General features: G+C 38.1%; 1 protein-coding gene across 1 annotated transcript; it reads right to left on the bottom strand.

The window, feature by feature from the left end:
• Nucleotides 1-223: 223 nt before the first annotated feature.
• On the bottom strand, nt 224-18,249 carry CALB1 (calbindin 1). The gene is made up of 11 exons (XM_033082225.2): nt 18,071-18,249; nt 17,735-17,811; nt 13,248-13,322; nt 8,566-8,649; nt 8,421-8,477; nt 5,399-5,476; nt 3,114-3,169; nt 2,978-3,017; nt 2,837-2,890; nt 2,633-2,704; nt 224-2,210 (listed from the first exon to the last, which is right to left on the bottom strand). The coding sequence occupies exons 1-11, from the start codon at nt 18,150-18,152 to the stop codon at nt 2,097-2,099; spliced, it is 789 nt and encodes a 262-aa protein (XP_032938116.1). The 5' UTR covers nt 18,153-18,249; the 3' UTR covers nt 224-2,096.
• Nucleotides 18,250-24,152: the final 5,903 nt, after the last annotated feature.

The raw sequence follows: 24,152 nt of genomic DNA on the forward strand, positions 1-24,152 counted from the left end.
GCAGCAGTAGCACAAGGGTGGCTTCAGAACGGATCTGTGACAATTACCTTTACTCATGTTCAGGAAGACAGATACAGTTTCTGTGGTGACTCTGTCAAAACACTTTAAAAGCTTTATCTCTCACTGTAATAATGTAGCAAACGTATTTTTACACTCAAGGTTTGGGGGTTTTTCTTTACGCTTTTGAAATGTTAAAATAAGGCAAAATCCAGGGTTTCACATGGACAGTATGAACAATATCAATCATTTATTGTACTGATAGGCAGATTCACTGTTCCTTCACTTAATATACACAATTGTTTTTCACATTGCATAGAGAAAAGAGGAGACAAGCAGGTAAGACGTAGATCACTGTGCATGGAGTGGAAGTAAAACAGTGAGAATAAGCTGGCTTAACCTTATTTTAGTTTTTTTGTGTGTTTTTTTTCCCAGCAAGACCCCATCCAGCACACATACCTAACCCTTAACTTTCTGAGGCTCAGCCTGGAAAGAGCCCAAGGCCATTTGGCCATTCCTGAAATGGTATTTATTTGCTTGAGTTCACATGAGGAATTCAAGGATTCATTTCAGTGGGAGTTCATTGACGGTGATCTTGAAGGATTGAGCCTCATTGTTTGAGACACATTTCAAATAAAATGCATTTGCTTCCATTTGTGAAATAAGACACAGAAATGCATCTGATAAATTTTATATAGCTAATCTGCTAATCTGGAATTGCCTCTGAAACAGCTGTACATGGAGGCAGCAAAGGTTTACTGGCTTTAAGACACAGCCCAATTTCCTTCCTTCTCCAGTACTTACTGGGAGCAGTAGCCTGGACATTCATGAAGTTGTCTAGCATAAAATTGGTGTAAAGTAAAAAGGGAGCCAGGCCAAAAAACCCAAGGATGCAAGAAGATAGGGCTGCTTCATAGTATAGTTCCCATTTAAAAAATACATCTCTAATATAATAAAATGCAGAGCCCACCATGTAAACTAAATTACTAAATTGTTATAAAAATCTGTAGTATTTTTTTCTTCATTTAATGTCAAATTTTAATGTTAGTGAGATAGACTAGTAATTTAGTGTAAGATCCAAGGAGGCACATTTTTTAAAATAGTCAGTTTGTTCTTTACACGGTACAGATACAAGAATCCAGGAGATACACAAACTAGACACCAACAGTCTTAGGATATTAAATTTAATTATTGATTACACAGAATATGATGTAAAAACAGCAATTTACTAGAATAATTATAACCTGCAAAATGTGAAAATAGTTTAGAAAATGGATTGTCATATTCTCTGACACAGCAATAGTCATGAAAGGTACACTTATAATATCATATGTTAATCTGTGTATTAACTATACTACCTGTCATTTAGCCAGGATTTCAAGACAGATTAAAGGCATTTATTTCTGAAGTATCTATGTTTAAATTCAGTAAAACAGCTAGATTGAGAACACTATATTTTTATCAACTACTGCATGGAGATCTATTCCAGATAAACGCTTTGTCTATATGCTATGAATTCATAATGAGAAGAGTAATTGTAAGACTGCAGAGAGTACAGACCTGTAAGTGGGTGGTTTAACAACTGAAAATATTTCTTAGTGCCTTATTAAATTTTTAAAATCAGACATGCCAATGTCTCTTTCCTATTTCAGACCTAGATCATATTTATTCATGTTTTATATTTTAGAACCCCACATTTATTTGTTATGGGCAAGATATGTGTAGATCTTTTTGTTATGTAGTTTAACAAGAAATGTTGCAAGTGTCAAAGGATATGATGACCACAGCAATGTCAGCAGGTTTAATTTTTCTCCAGCTGTGTTTATGAGAGAAAAGAACCCAACCAAAACCAAAGCCAACCCTGACATATTTAGTTTCTTTTTGAATATACAGACTTGCCCAAACACTGACATTCTCTTTATCAATCTTATTGTTACAAAAACTGTACATTACAAACAGTATAGAAACAAACTGAAAGGAATGTGCCACACATCCTGGCTAATTTTCTATATGCATTTTAAAAATACAGCCTACTCCCTTATAGTGCACAGTTATTGTGTAGAGTACATCACTAGTTAAGTGGACATGATAGAAGAGCTCTAGTTTTCCTCAGCACAGAGAATAAGAGCCAATTCTGCTCGGTAAAGCTTTCCTCCATCAGACAAGGCCATGATGCTTTTCTTGTATGTTGCAAGGTTGGTAATGTCTAATTCCTATTTAAAGAACAGATAATGCTTTATAATCCTGTTTAGTTATCAGCATGAACAAGTTTACTTCCAATGGCAGGAAATGAGAAAATATCCCAGGTATTCTCAGCCTGTCGGACAGTAACACACTAAAATGTTTTTACATATTTGTATGTGATTTATATAACATATATGATAGCCATATGTTTGCTTGCTGCTAGCTGGTGTCTCAGAAGCAAGCAAGCTCTTGACAGTGTAACTGTGTAATCACAACTTCTCTAGTTCAGGATTTACACTGCTATTATTTCCACCACAATTTTTAGTTGTGCTTTGACTTCAGGAATTATGACTTAGAAGCTCTATATTTATCTTACTAGGGTGGATTAAGGTGTCCTTAAAATCCAAATTAAATCTAATCTCTAAAGGGGAAAGAAGCCCTCTAGGATTACCTTTTTGTTCTTTTCACAGAGATCCTTCAGTAGGGCATCAAGTTCATTTTCATCTATATAGCCATTGCCATCCTGAAAAATACCATTAAAGGTAAGTTTAAACATTTGTTTTTAATTCCAGAGGCTATGGCTAGTTCTCCACAAATTCACAAAATAAGTGCTAATTAAATACGCCATTAATAAAAACATTTTTTAAAGACTTACTTGATCATACATCTCAAAGGCATTATTGAATTCTTTTGCACACATTTTGACACCCTAAATGCCAAAAGGAAAACAAACACATTAATGACACCAGTTATGTGTGATGGTAACAGGTTACCTGAAGAATGTGAATATTCATACCTGAAATTTAATAAGAAAATTTTCCTGTACAGGGAGTAGTCTTTGGAGAGAAAAAAAAAAAGGTCAGAATATTTAACTGTTCCCATTACAGCACTTGGTATATGATATTTGTTGTAAAAAGAAACAGAAGACATACCTGGCCAGTTCAGTAAGCTCCAACTTTCCATCATTGTTTGCATCAAACATCCTGAGCTGAAAGAATATATAATTTTACATTGCTAATCAAAATTAATCAACCTAATGAAGAAAACACTTATTTGGTAAACTTAAATCCAATTAACTTTGTCATGAAACAATGTCCCCAGGTCACGTTTGCTGTGTAATACATTTATTTTAAGTACTAAGTAATTTATAGTAATTAATTCTACTGCAAAATCTTGATAAGAAATCAGATGAGCAATTCTGATTAACCTGTGGTAGGTAGGTCTTAACCTGCTTACACTGATGAGTGAATGTCTTGTATGAGAAATGTGCATGTAATTATTTATAAATAACAGAACTGTTGATGTGATAATTTACTTTTGACTTCATGTCATGATTCGATAATAGAATCATTATTCTGTATTCATGAAGATGAAAAAACTGTTGGGCAAAGTGCAATAGAATGCAAGGCATTCAATTGCCAAGCCAGAAAAGAATAGACATTTCATTCAATTAACTAGGTCTAAGTATTTAAGTAAAGACAATATTTTGTTACTGTGATATATTAAAAAAAAAAAAAAAGTGAACAGATGTTGCAGATGATCCTATTTTGTTGATGGTATGAAAATGGGAAATCTCTCCAAAGAAGCATAATTAAATTATAGTAATAACTATGTTAATATAACTTCAAAAAATAAGTGATTACTTTTTCTAATAATTTTTAATAACTCTACTATTAGTGTTCTCCTTTGAGGCCTTGAAAGGATGAGTTTCTGCCACTTGAAAGACATGAACAGCTTCTAATATTTGTTAGAAATAGATAAAGATATTGCTCCTGCATATGACTTTCTCTTCCAGTTTTATGTCTGTATAGTTCAATTTTTCTACTTTTGAATGTTCTATTGCACTTGCTGTATAAAAGAGTCTCAAAAGCAGCAGACTACAAAGCATTGTTTTGAAAGCACCACCACCCACACTCCATCACATCACCTACAATCACAGTAATTTTAGATGTAATTTATAGATAAGAGGAAAAGCAACATCCTGTACTGACATATATACATAAACGTATATCCTTTTAAAGAGGGAACTAATGTAACGCAATGAAAAAAGACCTAATTTCATTTTGTTAATACACAACCAATGACAAAGGATACCAAGAAAAAAGTGACCAATTCTACAAACATTTATTTCTACATACCATGGTTCCTTTTAACACGTCTTTTCTTTGTATAAAAGCATCTGCCTTGTGTGCATTTACCAGGAAAACAGATTTGCATTTGAGGGAGGTAAGCAGTGGCAGCTGTGAAGTGAACTTATTTTGTATTTTGATGAGTTGTTAGTGGCTGCCCCTGCCTGCCAGCAGCTGCTCAGGATTGTGCCTTTTTTATCATCCTTCTGTTTTCTGCAGAGATGATTGGAGATCTGGGCTAATTTTTTTCTCTTAGAACTAAATTCTTTGTCATTGTGTGTCTCTGCAGAGGCCAGAATTTTAGCACACTTTAGGATGGAGGTCAAAAAGCTCCCTGAATGGAAATGTTATTTTCAGCAGTGGATGAACAGTGACAATTCTATGCAAATGGTACAATGAACCAGCAGACTTTTTCCACGGAAAACACAAGTTTTGTTCAGAAATCTTAAGCCAGTTTGAGGGCTAGTGCATCTCTCTAGCATATTTTTGATTGTTAAAAGTATTTTAGGATGACAATTAGCTGATAAAACAAAACAAAAAAAGTGTTATACATTTCCTGGAGACCAGAATTCTCTTTTTTTTTTCTTGAAAAGCCCATGCAGAAGCCAATACTGGTCCTTACCATGGAGTACCATAGCAATAGAATGGACAGATTGCTTCAAGGATTGGCTGATTTAAGGCCAGGAAAGCAACAGTTTTGCTATGTTTGAGCTAAAACATCAATTTATCTTTCTTGAAGCAAGGGGAGAAGGAAAGTGTGAGATGTTTGTAAACCTAAGGAAGCCACCATAGCTTTTAAGACAAGAGACAGACACCACAGCACTGTAAGAAGGCAAAATATAGAAAGTAACACCAAATTATTTTGATCTAAACACAATAATATAATTATGACAAGAACAATTTTGCTCCTATGAAAATGTGGAGACTTTGGTTTTACAACTAGTGGCACAAGGGAGCAAAACAAGGAAAATACAATGGCATGGTATGATATTTTATAAATACCAAGAAGGTTAAAAATTCCTGGACTTTTCTTTTTGAGCAGTACTGAAAACTGCCCATTAGCCCATTATGCCTGTAAATGAACTTACCATTATTTCTGTGTATTCTGTTAGCTTTGAGTCTTCAATCTGCTTATTCGCTTTCTGTAATAAATCTTTCAAGAAGCTCTGTTAAAATAAATAGAGTAATAGGTGAATTTTTATCTACAGTATAAAATGTTTGACTTGCTAACTTCAGATTAAAGGAATGAGAAATACTATTTTACTTCCACTTTAGTATTTACTGAAGTAAATTTACTGAAGTTCCCAATAACTAGGAAAAACTAGTTATTATCAGCTAAAAATATATGTTTCTTTTGGTAAGTTCAAGTATATTGCATTTTACTTGGAAAAAGTACCTAATAAAACTTCCTGCATCATACGCCATTTCTTGTGAATTTGGAAAAAGGTTTGCTTTCAAGTATACTGCTTCTTAACAAGCACTATCAGTAAACTAAACCAATTAACCTTGAATCTCCTTGAAAGCTTGTATGCCTAATCACTTCTTGCAGCATTGGAACAATTTTACAGAAAGGATCAATGATTAATTGAGCTTCGTCCTTGCCTATGGCAGTACCTGATGCTAGAAGGGAACATTGCTTCTTCCTACCTTGTATTTTAAATGTGTGCAGCCAATTTCATTGCATTTTTGAATGAGAATTTGGTGTCACATAATGTGAAACACCAGGCATTTTTACTTCAAAAAATAAGATGGTTTCCACCCATTCAGTGTTTTAAAATTTCCTACTAGATCTGTGACATCAAGAAAGGGAAGATACCAAATGGTAAAGCAAGGACATTACAAGACCTGATGAAGGACCTAATTCCCGTAATCAGTTGGAGTGTCATTATCTTCACAGAATTTTGGCCACATTTCGAGATAGAAAATGTGAGAGCTTATAAAAAATTAAACTTGTATTCCTGGACCTGAATGCAAATATGTCAATAGTCATATGACTAACACCCACTGTAGTTCTTTTAGCCTGGCCCCCTCCACGCTGGAGGCCCTTCCTGGTAGCTTGTGTAATGAAGAACAGGACTGAAATGTTGTGAATTGGTGTTACAGAAAAATGTTTAATCTTCTGTGCTTCAATGGAAAATAGAACTGGAAGGGGAATTAAAAGGCTATTCAGCGCATGTCTCAAGAAAAGGACTCTATCTATCTAAACTTTCTGAAGTACTCTCTGGTCTGAGCTATTGCCAAACCTTTCCTAAATACAGGCAGTGCTGAAGAGTCTGCCCCCCCTTAGACAACACATTCTCCTGCCATTACTATTGTTAGAAAGTTTTCCTGATTCCAGCTTAAATTTCACTTACAAAGTTGCAAGTGGGTGTACTCCTCCCATAGCAAATACTTAAAAATGCTTGGGCTTGCCAAGAAATACTGATCTAAAAATAAAACTGGACATTTATGTCTTATTTTCAGTGCTAAAATGACCTCTTTCTCTGAGGCAAATGAAACCTCACAGCACAAGAGAGATGAACCGTTAGAGATTCAGTTAAAATCATTCATTCTTTAGCTGGCCCTCAATCAGCCCTGCCTTTTAAAATCTATTTTAAAATACAGCAGTCAGCAGGCATCATCTAACAGCTGGAGAGTTCTCAAGTGCTACCTTCTCCTGATCCTACCAACTTTAAATACACCGACCTGGTGCAACCAGTCAGCAGAAGAATGGGCTTGTCTGCCTGAGGGTTACACTAAGTTTAGATCCTCAGCAAATGTCACACAGATATCAAACTCAAAAGAGAAAGGGAAAAGGAAAAAATATGAGAATTTTCTGTCATGGATTCCTTTTCTGAGCAGAACAGTAAAGATGTTGAACAGTTTGATCTCTTGGTGCTTTATTTAAAACTTACATCACTGCTCTTTATGCCAAATGGACAAAATAGTCCAAATTAGATGGATAAACACTTCTAGATCTTTCTCTTGCAATGAATTGCTTTGATTCCTTTGAATGTAAAGCTACAATAATGAATCAAATGCAGTTGAACTGTGGAAAATGGCACCTTTCTACTCAGAAAGCTGTTGTATATGAGCATCTCCGCTCTATGAAGAAAGGCAGAGAGAATTAGGATGCTTAAGTTTGGAGAAGAGGAGCTTCAGGAGAACATCATCAAAGTATATAAATACTTCAAAGAGAAGGTGCAAAGAGGATGGAGCTAGGCTACTGACAGGACCAGAGGCAATGGTCACAAAGTGAAACACAAAATGTTCCCTCTGAGCATCAGGAAACACATTTTCACTGCAAGGATGACACAGCACTGGCACACATTCACACATTGCCCATGGAGGCTGTAGAGTCTTCATCCCTGGAGACATGCAAAGGCCATCTGAACAAGGTCCTGGGCAACTGGCTCTCAGTGGTCTTGCTTGACCAGATGACCTCCAGAGGTTCCTAACAACCAGCCTGTGATTCTGTGACACTAACTCAGCATTGACCAATTGATGTTTGTTGCATGACTAGGGAAATAAAATCACTCTTTTTTCAAGAGTTCTTAACTGTGCAAGGCTGAGATGGTTAACCACAATTCTGCTCTTATTTGTGCATATTAAAGCTGATACCAAAATCCTACAAGGTTAACCAAGTAGAGGCAGCACAGTTCCATTTGTGTTAGTCTAACAGTATTACAGTTAGGAAATTGTAGGGTTATGTGGTACTTGACACAGCATCAACTGTTCAGCAGCATAGTGATTAATAGTAGTGATGCTCTCAATAGAAAAACACAACAAAGCAGCACTTTTCCTTAAGAGGCAAAAAAATAACCAGCATAGCTGTCAGAGACTCATCTTGCTTTCTTAGTAATTCTTCCTTCTAAACTACCTGGTACCCTAAGTCATTTGATACCAACACTAATCTGAATTAAAACATGGCTTAAAAAAACATTGATCAGATTAGAGTTTCACTTTAAGTAATTTACTGGCGGTAACAACATCATCTAATTGTATTGCATTTTTTGCCAAGTTTGAAATGCAAAAAAATGCGCAGGTGGGTATCTGAAGAAAGAGATAGCAGCACAGGCTGTAATCCAACACCTGTTCTCATGTTGTGCATGCTCATAGATATTGGTTTACCTTAAGTTCCTCAGAATCAATGAAGCCACTGTGGTCGCTGTCATATTTCCTCCATGTCTGCAATCAGAATGTGGATGTTTTAATGATAAGTTTATGGCAAATGGGTCTTCGATGGTTTCACAACAGGCAACTTTTCATACTGTACCTGCATGAAATCTTCACTTGACTTTAGCTGCTGGCATCGGAAGAACAACAGGAAATTCTCTTCCGTTGGCAATACCTGAGCAAGCTGTAAGAGAATTTCAGAAAGATTAAATTTTGGCTCTTCATTAGGCCAGCTGAGCCTGTAATAGAGCATGAAGATTTTTAAATTGCATGGAATTCTTTGTGTTCATACTGCTGCTGCCGTATCGTGGCCCACTTGGAAGCTTCATCCTGCTAGCTGAAGTGTTTGGACGATGCCTCTGAAAGGCTTCTGGCTTGCAGCTTTGTCATAGTCACCAAGGTCAAACAGAACTTGAGGTCTGAGAGAAGGGAGTGAGGTAGCACTTTAACAAAAGGGTAGCTGGGGAAAGGGGAAAAAAATCGTCCGTGCAGAATTAGGATCTGTATTAAAATCCATTGAATCAGCATGAAGGGAAAGCATAACACAAGGATTCACAGAGGATAAGTGTGAAGCATAATGAATTAGGAAACTTAGAAGTACAGTCTACTCAGATACCAAGGAAAAACAAGAATGAAAGGAACACTGACATGAAGAACATGTGTGTAATGTAAATAGTTAAACATAAGGAAAAGCCAGGAGAAAAAAAAAATAAAATAGGGAGGGTAAGGGATGGCAGTTCTCATTTGTCACTCACAGAGATGTGTTCAAAAAGAGCTATAAATACCAGAAAGAAATCAAGAGGGCTTTTAGCTCTGCTAAACCAGGGATGGTTCTTCCAATGCCTCTTTTCTACAAAAGGCTTTTTTAAAATCAGACATTATTGAACTGATTATTGAAAATGTTCATTTGCTATAACTCAATTTTGGCAAGCAACAAATGTAGAAGATGGAAAGTATTCTGTATAATTTAATGTAAAATCATGATTTGTTTTTAACAAAAGCTCAATTTTTTTTCTATCCTCAAAATGTATGAAATATGTTTTGATTTAAAAAAAACTTTTTACTTTAAGAATAGACCAGCTGTGCTTACTATAGAGAAAATGGAGAAAGACAGATTTCTTAGCTGCATTCTTTTATGTAAAATGACATCTGCAGACTTTCTGGAGTCCCATCTTAAAAACTCGATTCAAATTTTTGTTTTTCTGCTTTCGTTTCACACCCTCACATCTTTTGTTCTGCCTATTTCAGTGCTATTGCCTAATTGCTGAGGCTTTTTCGTTGGGAACCAGCAGAGCCATAAGCGACTTCAGCTCTCACCCCACAGACACAACAAAGATACAGAGACATATCTCTTGTTTCTCTAAAATCATACATTACAGGGACTCAGTTAAATTCTTTTAGTGTTGATACGGCTGAAAAGACACATCAGAGCGCTCTCCTTACAGAAATGGCGCAGCTGATAACAGGCTGTCAGGCCCATCAGAGCCTTCCGAGTGCTTTTGCCAAGTAGCTGAACATGAAATCAAAATCAACCTAAGAAATGCGTTTTTGTCAGCAGCTTTCAAAACCTACTCCATTATAAATAGCACATACACGTATGGGTAAGTATATATTTATGTGTATGCCACAGCTAAGTGTGTGTAACTTAGTCCTGATTTATGAAAAAAAAGTCTTTATTTCTCTCATGTCAGGAAAGCTTTGATTGTTAGAATACACTCTTATTTAACAGCAAATGTTGAATGGAAGAACTATTTAGAATAACAAAGATAGTTTGGGAGAAGTGACTGATTGTAACAATGGGAAAGGATTTGCTTGTCTGGAAAATATAAATAAAGATGTCGTTCAATGACATAGCTAACTCCTGTGAATTTTGCAAGGGCACAGTAAAATAGTAACTGTCCAAAGGATCATTAACAGCTTATTAGCAGTACCAAACTGTATTTGAGGCACAGAATATATTACCTCTGGAAGAAAATTACCTTATTTTAAGCTATACCTCTCACCCTTTGTAAGTCTCAGGGGAAAGCATGAAATTGCCTTTTGTAAAAAATGCTGCAGTATTAAAGAGATGAGTAGATTGGGAAACTGGTTCAACTTCCCAGTCCCAGATTTATACCACTACCAAGAAGAAAGATGGAAACCTGGTGCTCTTTTAAGTGATGACTCCTTAGTGGGGATAAGCATAGGGGGGCTTTGTGAGCGTGTTTGAGCAGGAGTTCAGACCACTGCAAGTCTGTGTATGGCAGCAATAGTAGTTTAGTGAGCCTTGAGCTTTGCTGCTTTTATGGAGATGGTTGGTTATCTCTGGACCACAAGCAATAGAGGACAACTACACAGCCTGAGACTGGTTTGACTCCTCTCTGGACAGCTGCAAGCTGAAGTGTGTCTTTAGAGACTACCTAGCAAAAAACCACTCTCAGTACCTAAAACAATATCAGAACTATTTTCTAGACATTTTTCTCTAAGTAAATTCCATTGATATTAAATGCTATTTAAAATTCATTTCACCTGATAAAGTGAATTTGCTTTTTAAAATCCCATAATAGAGCATGGGAGTACAAAGAATAATTTAGGCTAGTAAGTAGTCGATTTTATGGCAGCAGTAATCTTCAAATAATTTGAATGTGTAACTGCTGCAGTTGTGAGTTTTGAAACCTTGGGTTTTACAGCCACATTTTAGTAAAAGCATTGGTCTCAATGAGTACAAAAGGTGAATTAAAGGTCTCTTACACAATGGCAAGAAAGTGGGCAGGTCAGGCTCTGCCTTTAGCTGGAGGACACTGGATAATAGCCAGGGAACTAACTGCAGTGTGCTTGCAAAGACAGAATCAACACTTAATCTGAGCTGAAAATCCACTTCTTCCTCTGTGAAGCCACTCAGGCCTCCTCTTTATCTCAGTCAACAGACCTCTCCTGAAAACTCATTATTGGCTGGCACATTCTTTGTCAAAGGCTGGGTCTTTGGGTGTTCATTTTGAGGGCTGGGAGTCTGAATGACTTTACATAAGTTTTCTTGGACAGCATTCACACAATTTTCAGAAAAACTCTTTGATGTACTATGTAAATGGGAACAATCTGGAAATACTGGATAATTCCTTTAATATAAGGAAGGAGAATTAAGTCCAAATACCAACTTTTATATCATACTGCTCTGCACATTTCATGAGTCCCATCAGCAGTTTCCAAATCAAGCTTCATGCTGATGTAAGGGAAACAAAATATAGCTATTGGGTTTGGAAACTGCTATATTAAGGGAGAAAGTCCCTTCAGTCACTGAACTCCATACTATCACTATTCACTTGCTTCCGTGGATGCTGAGCATGCTTGGCACTTCACTGGGGGTGGTGAGCCATATCAGACCCACTTGGATTTGCTCATCTTCCCTCACTGAGTCAATATCAGAATTAGAAATAGAATTTGAAAGGCAAAACTTTCAGTCATCTTTTCCTAAGCGAAGAAGCACAGTCTTTTTCAGGCACTGTTCACACATTTTTCTTGCATCAGTGCTTGCTATATAATATTGAAAAAGACTAGTTTAAATAAAATTCTTCAATAACAAATAAATTAGCATTTGTTAGTCCAAAACAACAAAAAAATGTTTTGCCAAATAAACACTACTTCTTTCTAGATGCAAAGCAATTTGATCAATGCTAAGTGTTATTAAAAGATGCACTTTTAAAAATCAATTGTGGCTGCAAGCGAAATAAGTTGTTCATATTTCTGTAGTAGTTTAGTCACAATTACATATGCCTTTAAACAAGTATATAAAATTCAGACACATGACAGAGGAGAAAAGGTATCTTGAAATGATCTACCGTATCAGCAGTGGCACTTCCTATTGACTTCTACAGATTCTACTCAGTCCTCTGTTTTAAAATTAGATACTGACCCAAAGCTGGTCACTGTAGAAGTTTTGCAGGCCTGGCTTGTTTCCAGCTGTTTCTTAATTAGCTCTCTAGGTCAGATTTCTTATTATCCAGAAAAAATATAATATCATTTAATAATAAAACTGTGGTCTCTATGCAGTCAGAGTGACATAAATGAGTCATTGATTTGAGCTCAGAGAAGTGACTTCTCAAACTGTAACCCTATAACCCCACAAACTCTCCTTTTTGACTTGCAGGGCTGAAGAGTGTAATTTAGAGAAAACACAATGGTTCCCCCCTCCCTAGAAAGTTGTCTAAGCTATAGAATTGTTGAGCACCTGTAGAGGAGAAGCTGGTTATCTTCATCCTCTTCAGAAAATGAAAGTAGGGAATGTAAGAATTTTCTGTTGCAATTCTGTTAAGAGTTCAAGAAAGGAAATCCTAAGAAATTCTTTTTCAGTCATGATTAACATGCTGACTTACCATATTTTGAGTTTTTTAGAATAGACCACATACAGTGACGGCCCAATAAAGTTCACTCGGATGTTGTCATCACTACTAGGAATGGTGACAGAGCATGAGTTCAAAACCACAGGTAGCACTACATCACATTACTTTACATCAAATTACCTTTTTATTTAAATTTCTAAAATAGAAATTTTATCTGCTTTGTAGAAAACTTAAATTGCTGGTGATGCTTATTTGTATTGAATAAAGAGAGGAAGGTTACGGGACTTGTGAAATGTCTGCAATGTGGTAAGGAATGAAAAAGTTTCATTAGTGAAAAGAAAAAATAAAAGATTTTAAGGGCAAGGAAGAAATATTCTGTATCTAAAAACCCAAAGTATTGGCATATTATGCTCACATTGTTCTGTGCTAAATGTATTTTCTTCAAGTTACAAAGCAACTGTCTTACCTCAACTATACCTATTTTTCCATCAGTAGACTTCCCGTATTGGTCCACAAAAGCTTTCATTTCAGGTGTTAAATCCTACAAAGTTACAATGATAGAATCATTACTTTAAAATACAATAATCATATGTAAACATACTTGAATAATCTATTATTTGACAAATAATATACCACATTTAATGAAGTACTCATACATTGCAGCTACACTCATCAAGTTTAAATAAAAATGAGCTTTTTTTTGTCATAAATAATGTCATTCGGATAAATTTTACTTCCTAGGGAATTATATTATAGCCGGTGTGAATAACTGGCATCTAAATACTTAGAACGGTATTATAATTTACAAAATGAAAAAAATTATAAAGACAGATGTGTTGGAAGATGTGTCTGACTGTCTCTTTGTTTAGGATGGTGACTGAAGTTCATAGGCAATTATGACCCCGTTTTCTCACTTTTCATTTTTAAATTAGTAACTTGAAGGCAGTGCAAAATCTTTCAAAATAAGGAAAAAAAATTCAGTATAATACATCTGAACACCAAAATAGTCTTTCCACATCTTTGAGTGGATTTTTCCTGAACAATGGATGCTATTTTACTCTTAAAAGATCTCATCACGGTATCATATTTTTCACTGTTTAGTATTTGGTTATCATGGAAACAGAATCAAAATGTCACTGCTTAAATGTAGAAAGGGAGATTTAAGTGGGAGAAAACTTTAAGCAGTACCTTAAATCTAGAATAATGCCATCATTGTTGTCCATATAAATTATAGCACCTGTTTCCTAAAGACTATTTCCATTCTAGGCTATGGCGTAAATATCTAAATATTCAATTTCACACTTCAACTTGACCTGACTTTCTTTGATATGTCATCAGCCTTTAATACTGATTAAACTTTTAGTTTTCATTGTATTTCTTAGAGGTGGAAGCTAGTGAAACCATTCAGCAAGAATAGGGTTACAGTTATATTGAAACAATGGATGATTCTACAGTTATAGACGAAGTTACGTCAGACTTTAGAAATTAGAGGTTTAGTTGTGATAATAGATCTGATTATATAGGACCTAAATGATTTTCTCACTGGAGACACGGAGACTCTCAGCTGTCCAAAGTCCATTGTAGCTTGTCCCAAATTTCACCTACCAAAGCTAACTAAAATGTCAGTTCCTTGTAGCTGACACAGTCACGGCCTAGTATCCTATTTCTGTCAAAGTCATCCATAGCAGGTTAGTAATTTGCTGTGGCTTTAATTAGAGATGCGGTTATTAATATAATGGACTTCAAAGTCACCTTTCATCTAATGATCCCAGTGAGGACAAGTTTGCTTAGCAGATAGAATGGAGAATTAGACACTTGGATTTTAATTAGTACTGGTTAAATATTTTACTAATCTTTCTAATAGCAGCTCTGCAGTGCTGGACAGTGTCCAGTCATTGAAGAAGGCACAGTTGATTACAGGTTAACTTACAGAAAAGCTACTCTCTAGTTCATTGCTCAGAAATTATAGTGAGTTTTTTGGTGTTCACCTGCTCATGAGCTGCTTGAAGAGTTATGTTATTCAAATAAATATTTTTGCTCAAAAACATTAAATTTAGTGTTTAAAGCCTAAATTTAACCAAGCTTAGTCCTAAACCTGATAGAGATGCAGTGCTTAATTTTTGAAATGAAGAAGAAATTAGCCCTTCACACCTCAGATACCTCAGAAAAGATACTTTTCCCACAAGTGGAAATAATTAGTGTTTTTATATATGATTTGAAAATGTAAGACTAGTTAGCACTACAGAAACAGTCACATAACTGTACTCATAAGTCACATACTTCTGTGGAGAAATATTGTCATTATCTATACAGGCAGGGAAAGTGAGAAACGGGTGTGGAATAGCTCAGACAAGGTCCACCTATTGACACTTTCTCAACCTCTGCATTGGTCACTCATATCCCAGAGTTTCTTTTGGCAATCGGCACACCCAAATAGAGAATGTGTTGCACAAATGTGGGTCACAATAAACAGAAGCTATGTTTATACACTTTTGTAGCTTTTATCTTTAAAAATAAGTTATTTTAACATGGTTGAAGTTATACCAGATCAATTCAGTATCTACCATAATGCAGGAAGCAAAAAGGACAAACGTTACCAAAGCCCAAGCAATAAAAGTTCTGAGTAGACATTCCCTCCTTTCTGGGGTGCTAGTCTGCTACCTCTCTGTCTGAGAAAAAGCAGCTGTGAAAGTACAGGCTTACTGAGTGGATTAATACAAGGATTAGCATCAGAACATAATTAGAACAGTTCTGTAGTTGGGAAGAATATTGGAAAATATTAAACCATCCTATTCAATGACAGCATCAATGTAATTCTGTAATGCATATGGCATGACTGATGTAAAATCCAGCTATGAAGAATGCATAATTGAATATTTCAAAAATAGTGAGCCGAAGAGTGACCTGAAATCCAGAAGTTAATGATGACAAAGAAGCTTTGGGGTGTTAAAAGAAGGACAGACAAGGAAATGACATATAACCTACACTAGTTTCTCAATGTGTCCCTTCTGGCAAAAGAATAGATATTCAAAGATACTGAATTAGTATCCCGTGAGACAAGAAATGAACTAATGAGATGCTTGTTTAGCAAATGAGCCTTAAAATGCAAGAATCAGGTTAGACTTGAAACCCAAGATGACACATAGCTGTACTCCAGAGCCCACAGCCCAGGTGCTGGATTTGGTTTTGCTACCGTAGAGTGCTCTTTTCAGCAGAACACTCCAAAGCTAGGTTTGGATCAGAGAAATGGGACAGAAAAATTTAAACATCTCAGCATTTTTAGAATATAGTGTCAGATATCAGCATGAGTTATTTAAAAACCCACATCCATTATAACATTTGTAGCACATAAGAATAATCCTGCAAGGGTTTCTGTGTTGCTTTGAGTAGGCTATGTTTTTAAGAGATGCACAATTGCTTCAAGAGAAAAAAGATCCTAACCTTAAAATTATTTTTTACCTTGAGCTTCCAATTAATTTCTAGCTACTCAATAATATATTAGCATTTCTACTAACAATGTCATTCATACTAAATATAAAGAGGCTTTAATATCTTCTTTCTACCAAGCAAACTTAAGTTTCCTGCACTCACTTTAGCACAGAAGACAGATTTGCTCTGTTGCAGTACTTGAAACTCATTGAAGTTGTTTAATCTTTTCTGTAAAAAAAATAGCTATTTTTCCTCCTAAAAAAACCCACATTCCTTTCCGAATTTTCTGTTTTGTTTTGTGTTTTTTTAACTTCAATTTTGCCTTATTTTAATTTTAGTTTGAACTTACACTCAGGAAAATGAGAGCCTACACCAATGTCTCTAATAAGAATTAACTGCTACCTAGCCTGCAGTAACATTAGAGGCATTGCTGGGAGACACATTTTCATATGTGCAAAGTTTGCACTCATACAATTTATATGATACAATTTTCCACAAAAGCAATTAGTCATATTAAATTTTTTTTCTGTATTTAGGTCTAAAAGATATAGGAACTTTAAAAGCGAACCTAATTGTCAAAAAACTATTTCTCAATTTGGAGGCATTCTTACTATGAAGTATTAATCTATTTCCTTCATGCACACATCATCCACTTACTTTTTTTTTCTTTTTCTTCAAAAGTCTTTCAGCATAGATTCATTTAGACTGATTCCATTAAGGTATATATTGGATTTTGATGCTAAAAGTGGCTGTATTTTTACACGGAATCTTTAATTTCTTTCTTTCTCCCTTTTCTTTTCCTCCCTGCATGGGTATAGTTTAGAGGAAATTAATAATTAATGTTTTGATAACTCACACACAGAAGTGTTTTGACAACACTGCCAGAAATTTTGCTGCCTCTCTAAGCCATTTAAACAGACTGGATTTGATACTCTTACTGAAGAGCAGTAAGTGTTTAGGAGTCATCTGCAGATCTATTTAGTGACCACCAAGGGGCAGAAACGCATTTCAGCCCATGCTGCCCATTAGGTGTGAAATTAAGAGTCCAACTACTCTGAAGTTCTAGGTTTTTCTCTTCCTCTTTTTTCTTTTGATTTTTTTCTCTCTCTCTTTTTTCTCTCCTCTCCCTCCTTCTCCCCGCCAGTTTTAATGAGTACATATCTGGATCATATAAGATTAATTGCAATGGGATAAGGTCCCATGCGAGACAAAAAGAGAGCATCCATACATTTCTTGACTTTTCTTTTTGAGCACTGTCAGAAGTATCAGCTTGTAGCCTGGCAAGGCATGAGCGGGAGCCGCTCATCAGTGAGGTGGACTCTGGTTTCACCTTTCCAAAGCAGACGATTGATCTGATTTGCAACCTGCTCATTTCTAACCAAGCTATTTCCCTTTGCCCGGTGCGGCAGGCGCATGAACCGTGTGATGGCAAGAGAGAACAGAGGAACCGGGAAACTGGAGTTTGCTCAAGAAAGCTCTTCTTTCCCGAAGAAGATGGAAAAGCGGGGCGAAACATTAACCTACCAAGCCTGCCTTCTTCCGCGCCTGCTGCAGCTCCTGGATGAAGTTTTGTAGCTCCTTCCCGTCCATGAACCCATTGCCTACAACAGAAAGAGTTACGGCTGCCGTCACCGCTCCCTCCAAACTCTCTCTCCGTTCTCCAGCGCCGGCAGGGGAGTCTCCGACCCGGCTCTCCCTCCCGGCGAGCGGCTCCCCGCGCACCTCGCCCGGCCCGGCCCCTGAGGGCTCCGGGGCTGCGGGCGGGCACCGGGCCGGCTCCGGGCGGGCAGCCGTGCTGACCCCCAGCCTCCCGCGGGCTCGCCCCCCTCGCCCCCCGCGCCCCCGAGGGAAAGGAGTCACCGTCGGAGTCGTAGTGGTGCCAGATCTCGAAGAACTGGGCGGCCGAGATCTCCACGCCCTGCAGGTGCGTCTCCGCCGTCATGGTGGGCGCGGGGCGGCGCGGGGGGGGGCGCTGTCCGCGGTCCTGACTCGGCTCTGGCCGCGGCCGGCGCGGAACGGCAGCGGCGGCTCCGACGGCTCCTCCCGCCGCCGCCCCGCCGAGGGCTATTTATGAGGCCGTCCCGGCCGGGCCACTCCCCCCGGCGCTGCCCTCCCTCTCCGCGGGCCCCGGCGCGCCCTCCCCGCCCGGCGCGGGGGGGCCGGGGTCTCCCGACGGCGGAGCCCTCGGGAACCGGCACCCCTGGACGTGGGAGGGGTGCGAGGGTGCCGAGCGGGGAGCGCAGAGCACCGAGAGCAGCGCTGCACGAACCGCTCGGGAGTTCCTGCGCATCCCTCGCTGTGCCCATGGGACGTGGGGGCCGAGGGTGAGCGCAGCCGCCCAGCTCGGCCGTGGGGTGTCCGTGTGGAACAGGCGCCTGGATTTTAGAGCGTGGCTCGCAGCACCTCACGATGTCCCGGTACAAGGAAAAAAAACACTTGGGGCACCATGTGGGGTGCAAGGAATCCGTTTTTCACTGTTCCATCCCCAATCCAGAGCTGCAGATAGCTTTGCAAAGAGCTGATCTATGAAGAGCTGCAACCATTTACCTGATATTCCGAGATACCATGGGATATTGAGATATCCGTATTGAGAGCATAGAAAGAATGCAGAGGCAAGAGGGACACTACCACAGTCTGCTCTCTTTGTTGGTAGACCAGCTTTGGAGACTTGCTCTCTCATCAGCAGTGAGTTGGAGGAAGGGGACAGAGCAGCTTACAAAAATCTTCTTCTTGCAGAGGCGAAACATGGTGCTGTGCTGGTAATGCTGACTAAGTCCCTTTTGGGATGACTAATTAGGGCTACCTGGGTACTCTGAAGCACTGAAATTGCCTTTCTCCTTCCAGCAGGATCCTTCAGATACTACACTGAGTTACAATGGTTTGATGGTCAAGATCACTGGCTGACAGGACATTGTCAAATGTAGTAGGTAGTACAGTGAAGATGAGAGATGTGAACAGCTGGGAAACCCAGAAACCTCCATGTGCTACGTGATCAGCATGACTAACAGTAGGGCAATAGTATGTTAACGCTCACAAATAGCATGAGCATAACAAAATAACAGGATAATGCAGAAGACAGTGAAATGCCAAAGGGGATGGATTACCCATCAGGATGAGACGGGGATGTTTAGTTAAAGTTTGACATGTCGTGAGCGGGATTTCAGTAGATTGAGTGGCTGAAATCTTGTATGCATTATGGAACAAGATGTGGACATAGTGATTAAGTAATCATGAGACCTTATACTTGATTCCTTCCATCTTTCCATTCTCCTGTTTCTCCACCTGTTATGTGCAGCCCTCTCTTCTGGCACTGCTGTTTGGCTGTGAGCTCTTCAAGAGATGCACCAGGTTGCCTGTGTTTTTTTAGCAACTGAACAAGCCAGCAGCAAAGAGAAAAGACACGAGAAACTGATTATTAATCTCTCCAGTTCAAAATATTTGTATTAGTGAAAAATGTTCAGACTAGTTTTGCCGTTACAAATACCCACTATATTTGCAGAAGGGTTGAAGAAATGTTAATGTTTCCTTACAGTCAGGCTCTGTGTTTCACTGTGTAAAAAAAGAAATAAAAAATCCTGACTGGACCAATTCCCCATCTAGGAACCACTTTTAAGAAATGGCTTTCTCAGAGAAGGAGACTTCAGTGGGAGCCATATGAAACTTTTGTAATCTGTCTGCATCTTTTCTTGAAAATAAAAATCTGAACCTAACACATTTCCATGAAGTAGCAATAATTACCCAAAAAGAGAGAATTCATGAGGCTTATTTTTACAAGGAGCAAGGACATGGCAGAGCTCTGGCCTCGACAAATGGAAGCACAGTGAATCAAGCCTGGGATTATTCTTTGTACTTAGAAAAGACAATGGGGTGCCAGTGACGCAAGGACACTGGAAGGAGACAAAGGTGGAACTAGCATTTCCTTCATTTTTAGATAGAAGATGTCTGTGCCAGTGAGGCAACTTCTTATATGCCAAGCGTATTGAATTACCCTGTCCAGTGCAGAATTTCAGCTTCCAGCAAGCCTGCAGGAAAAGAAACCAAGTACTGAACCTGTTTCAGCAGACCTCTGACTTGCATCTGATGTTGATTTGCTCCTTGATGCTTACCATTTTCCAATGGCACATCACATCTTGTTCTTGTCCCTTTTCCCTGACCCAAAAGACTGTAGCTGAATGGGAGCGAAGAATTTAGCATTGTTTGGGGCCAGCTCAACCTTGATCATCTGACTGTTCAGACTTTGAAACGAACAGGAGCTGCAATGTTTACATTTTCAAAAGTTCTCAGAATAAAATATTTTACATAGGTCATATGTGGCCAGGAGGATTTAAAAGAGGTCTCACATGAACTTTTGCTGCTTCTCCTCATAACTGTACAATTGAATGCAGATGCTTGGACACGTTGACCTCTCATTATGCTAACTTCTACAAAATCAGTGTTGGCTCCAGAGCATTTATGCATCTTTGCGTGTTCTTTATAAAACAGTATATCAAGGTGAATGGGTTTATAAGTTCCCTGCTGCACTTGACATGATCCTTCTGCACAGGCATAAAAGTAGCAGACATTTCTGTGCAAAAATAATCACTTATATAACTAACTGCACACCATATTTTTATGATTAATGAATAACCAAGCCAGCATTCATATTTAATCCCACTGGACTCCGCTTATGCAAAACTAAATCGGAAACTGGTCATTTCAATTCAAGAAGCTATTAATTTCCATTGAAAGAGGAAGCACCGGAAAAGATTTTAAAATGTAGATATATACAGGATGTGATCTATAACCCAATGAAATCCATGCAAATTTTCCCTGTGATTCTAGAGGGCTTTATGCAAGGACAAAATTCTTCTCATTTTCAGGAATTATATGTATGGTGATAAGCAGATATACATATTGATTAATGAATTACTTTATTGAGAAGCCCAAGCCTCATAGTTCATTTTTACAGGAGCTACATGAGCCAGATCCATATCTCATAGAAATCAGAAAAACTACACGGAAGTCAGCTGGGGATTTGACTCAATATCTGAGTGATGATGATTTTCTTTGAAAAAAATTTGTTGTTCAAATGCTTTTCATTAATATTTTTTATATGTTTTTTGTTTTTCTGAGACTTCTTAACACTGACTACTGGACTTTTCACTCTCAGGAAAGCACCTAATGGTAATAGCCCAAGGGTTTCTCACCATATGTGGAAATCAAACATGGCAATTATAACTTAGAATATTCCCCAAATAAATAACAGGACAAGTAATTCTGAGTCAGAAAACATAAAAATTTAAGCATCATGTGAAGTATCACACACCAGATTTTGTTGAGCAGAAATAAAAAGAGATGCAGATGAACATGTCCAATATGAACACAAAAGCACTACAAGGACCACGGAAGTTGTTTACTTAGCTATTCTCAGCCCATCATCAGAAATTGTATCAAAGGCAGGGACTGTTTTGTCACCTTTCTTTTGAAAGATCACTTTTTTGTGTGATCCTGAGTTGTAGCTGTATTTCCCTTATTAATTTCTTCTTTCCTATTGGATCCATAGTGACTATTAGCAGCACAGTCATTCCTGAGAGACGTGGAAGGAAATCCTGGTCTTTGCCTGAAGTTGCCAGCTTTTCCATATGGAACCATAAGACTAAGAAATATTTTGAAGCAAGTGATTTCAAAGATTTTAATTACAAATTTTTCATGATACAGAGAAGATGTCTCTTGCTCTTCTACACTCTTAATTAAAATACTTATCTGAAAAAATCATAATTGTCTTTTATAAAAGAAAAGGTATGAAAATTATTTAATTCTGAAAAAGGGAACACACCTGTACCTATACAGAGTATAGCACAGCATAGCACAGTATAGTATAACATATCCTGCTATTGTCAGTCTTAATGGTGACAGCTGTACAAACCAGATGATAGATAAGGGCTAGTGCTTTATAAAGGGATCCTTGGAACTCAAACCTTAGAAGACTTTTTTCTTTTAAATCTTTGATCCAGGTACTCAAATAACATCCCCAAGCTTACACTTGACACATAAACCAGGAAGAGAAGCTGGAACAGTGTTGGTACCTGTTGGGCTGTTTGCAGAAGTAGTGTTATGCTCTAGAGTGCAGCTTGAGATGTGTGCAACTACCACCAAGTATGCCTGCCTGTGTGTGTGGGAATGTGTCTTTTTGGCTAATCCTACAGAATAGTTTATTGCTTACTTTTTCTTTATCTACATTTCAATCAGTATTTGTATCCTTTAAAAATGAAAAACAAAATGCAGCACTGAAATGCACTTTCTATGTTAAGCTGCCCTTGGATTATATAGTCATTATGGTAAACCATTACTGGCACAGGAAATATATTATGTAAATAGTGGAATACTCAAGTCTTGCTGGTTTTGACAGACAGTATTATACAGAGACAGAAATATATTTTTCATGCACGAGACACAATTGTCCAAAATAATTTTGAGAACTTAAAATATATTTTAATAGAAACTGCAAATTGATGAGTCACTTGTGAATTCAGATTGCAGCATAATCCAAGCCCTAACTCTCTGACAGATGAAGCTGGGGTTTAGTTCATCCCTTTCTAATCCACTTTATATCTTTACAGTCTCATCTGTAGCTTTCCAAGAAGAAGCATAATGACAAGGCAATGCTCAACAACAGTTTTGTTAGCACTAGAAGGCCAATAATCTATGCAACCATGCTTTGCTCTGTCTTCCCAACCTGTAAGATCCTCATCATAGACATCAGAACATTTCATTCTTTACTTTGCAGCTCCCTTCCTTCAAAAACTAAATGGGTGCCCAGACCTCACAGGTGGCAATGACCTAACTCCAACCCAACCATTCCCAGGAGCTGGGAGCATGATAGCCTGTGGCTCCAGACATAGAGAAACAGTTTTATCATTTGAAGGAACACAACACCATGCTCATGCATGAAAGGTTGTACTGGGTTGTCAATGTATCAGTACCACCAGAAATAGCACCTGATGTGGATGGGATCTGTTTGATGATCTATTCCTTACTATAGACTAACTATAGCCAAGCAGAAAAGTGAAATCATGCAGCATTCTTGCTTTTAGCCTCAGTTTTCCCAAGCTATGCCTAACTTTGTATTGTCTTGTGTTTTGCTGTTAACTTTTCCTGGCTAACTGTGAGATTTGAAAGAGCCTTAGGGATGACCTAACCCATACCAGTAGAAAGCAGCTCAGGGATGATCTAACTCAAACCAGGAAAAACAGCTCCTCTTGCCCACCAGCCACAATCCCATAATACTTTTACCCTGGTGGCCTGTGAAGTGTTGTGCAGTTACTGCTATAGCCAAAGCTACTCCTGCCACAAGGAGACCTTCAGCCTTGAGTTTTCTCCATGGCACAGACTGACTGGGGATGGGCTGCAGTTCACTGGACCCAGTGCTATCTATGAGAGCCTGATCCAGTGTCCATTGTTGATTTTCAGTGAGTTTCAGTGGGATTTTTAGTGGCTTGTGTTGCTGTATGACAGACTGGATTTTTATTTTCTTTTTGTTTAGATTTTTTTCCCATTTCACTGTTTAGATTATGTATATTTGCATGCAATTCCAAGCAAATTCAGCAGAGTTAATTGTCTAGCAAGTACTGACCTGGGATGTTAGTGCTACTAATAGTGGTGGTAGTTACTAAAGTTTTCAGATATCTGCCCTGTGAGACATTTTACCGGAAGACAGCTGGAAATTTAGGATCCTAATTTAGAAGGTTTGCCTACCTCTTTGGAGAATTTTGGAGCTTCTTTTGAGTATTTAGGACATTTTCACTTTACATCCTGGAGAACTCAGACTGTGGCTGGTTTACAGGGCAGTATGCATGCTTTGGCCAAGCATTAGCTCTGCAGTGGGTGTGTGTCAGTGGTCCCTGTTCCCACAGTCTTCACTTCCTGAACACTGACTTCTTTTTTTTTGCGAAGAAACTTGAGC

The sequence above is a fragment of the Catharus ustulatus genome, chromosome 1, assembly GCF_009819885.2.
Source record: "Catharus ustulatus isolate bCatUst1 chromosome 1, bCatUst1.pri.v2, whole genome shotgun sequence".
NCBI classification, from domain to species: domain Eukaryota; kingdom Metazoa; phylum Chordata; class Aves; order Passeriformes; family Turdidae; genus Catharus; species Catharus ustulatus.

Coding starts and splice junctions, on each gene's coding strand:
- CALB1 (XM_033082225.2), bottom strand. CDS start 18,152: ATGACGGCGGAGACGCACCTGCAGGGCGTGGAGATCTCGGCCGCCCAG. Junction 3,170..5,398: donor CAGAATACACAGAAATAATG/GTAAGTTCATTT, acceptor ATATTCTTTCAG/CTCAGGATGTTTGATGCAAA. Junction 2,705..2,836: donor CCTTTGAGATGTATGATCAA/GTAAGTCTTTAA, acceptor GGTATTTTTCAG/GATGGCAATGGCTATATAGA.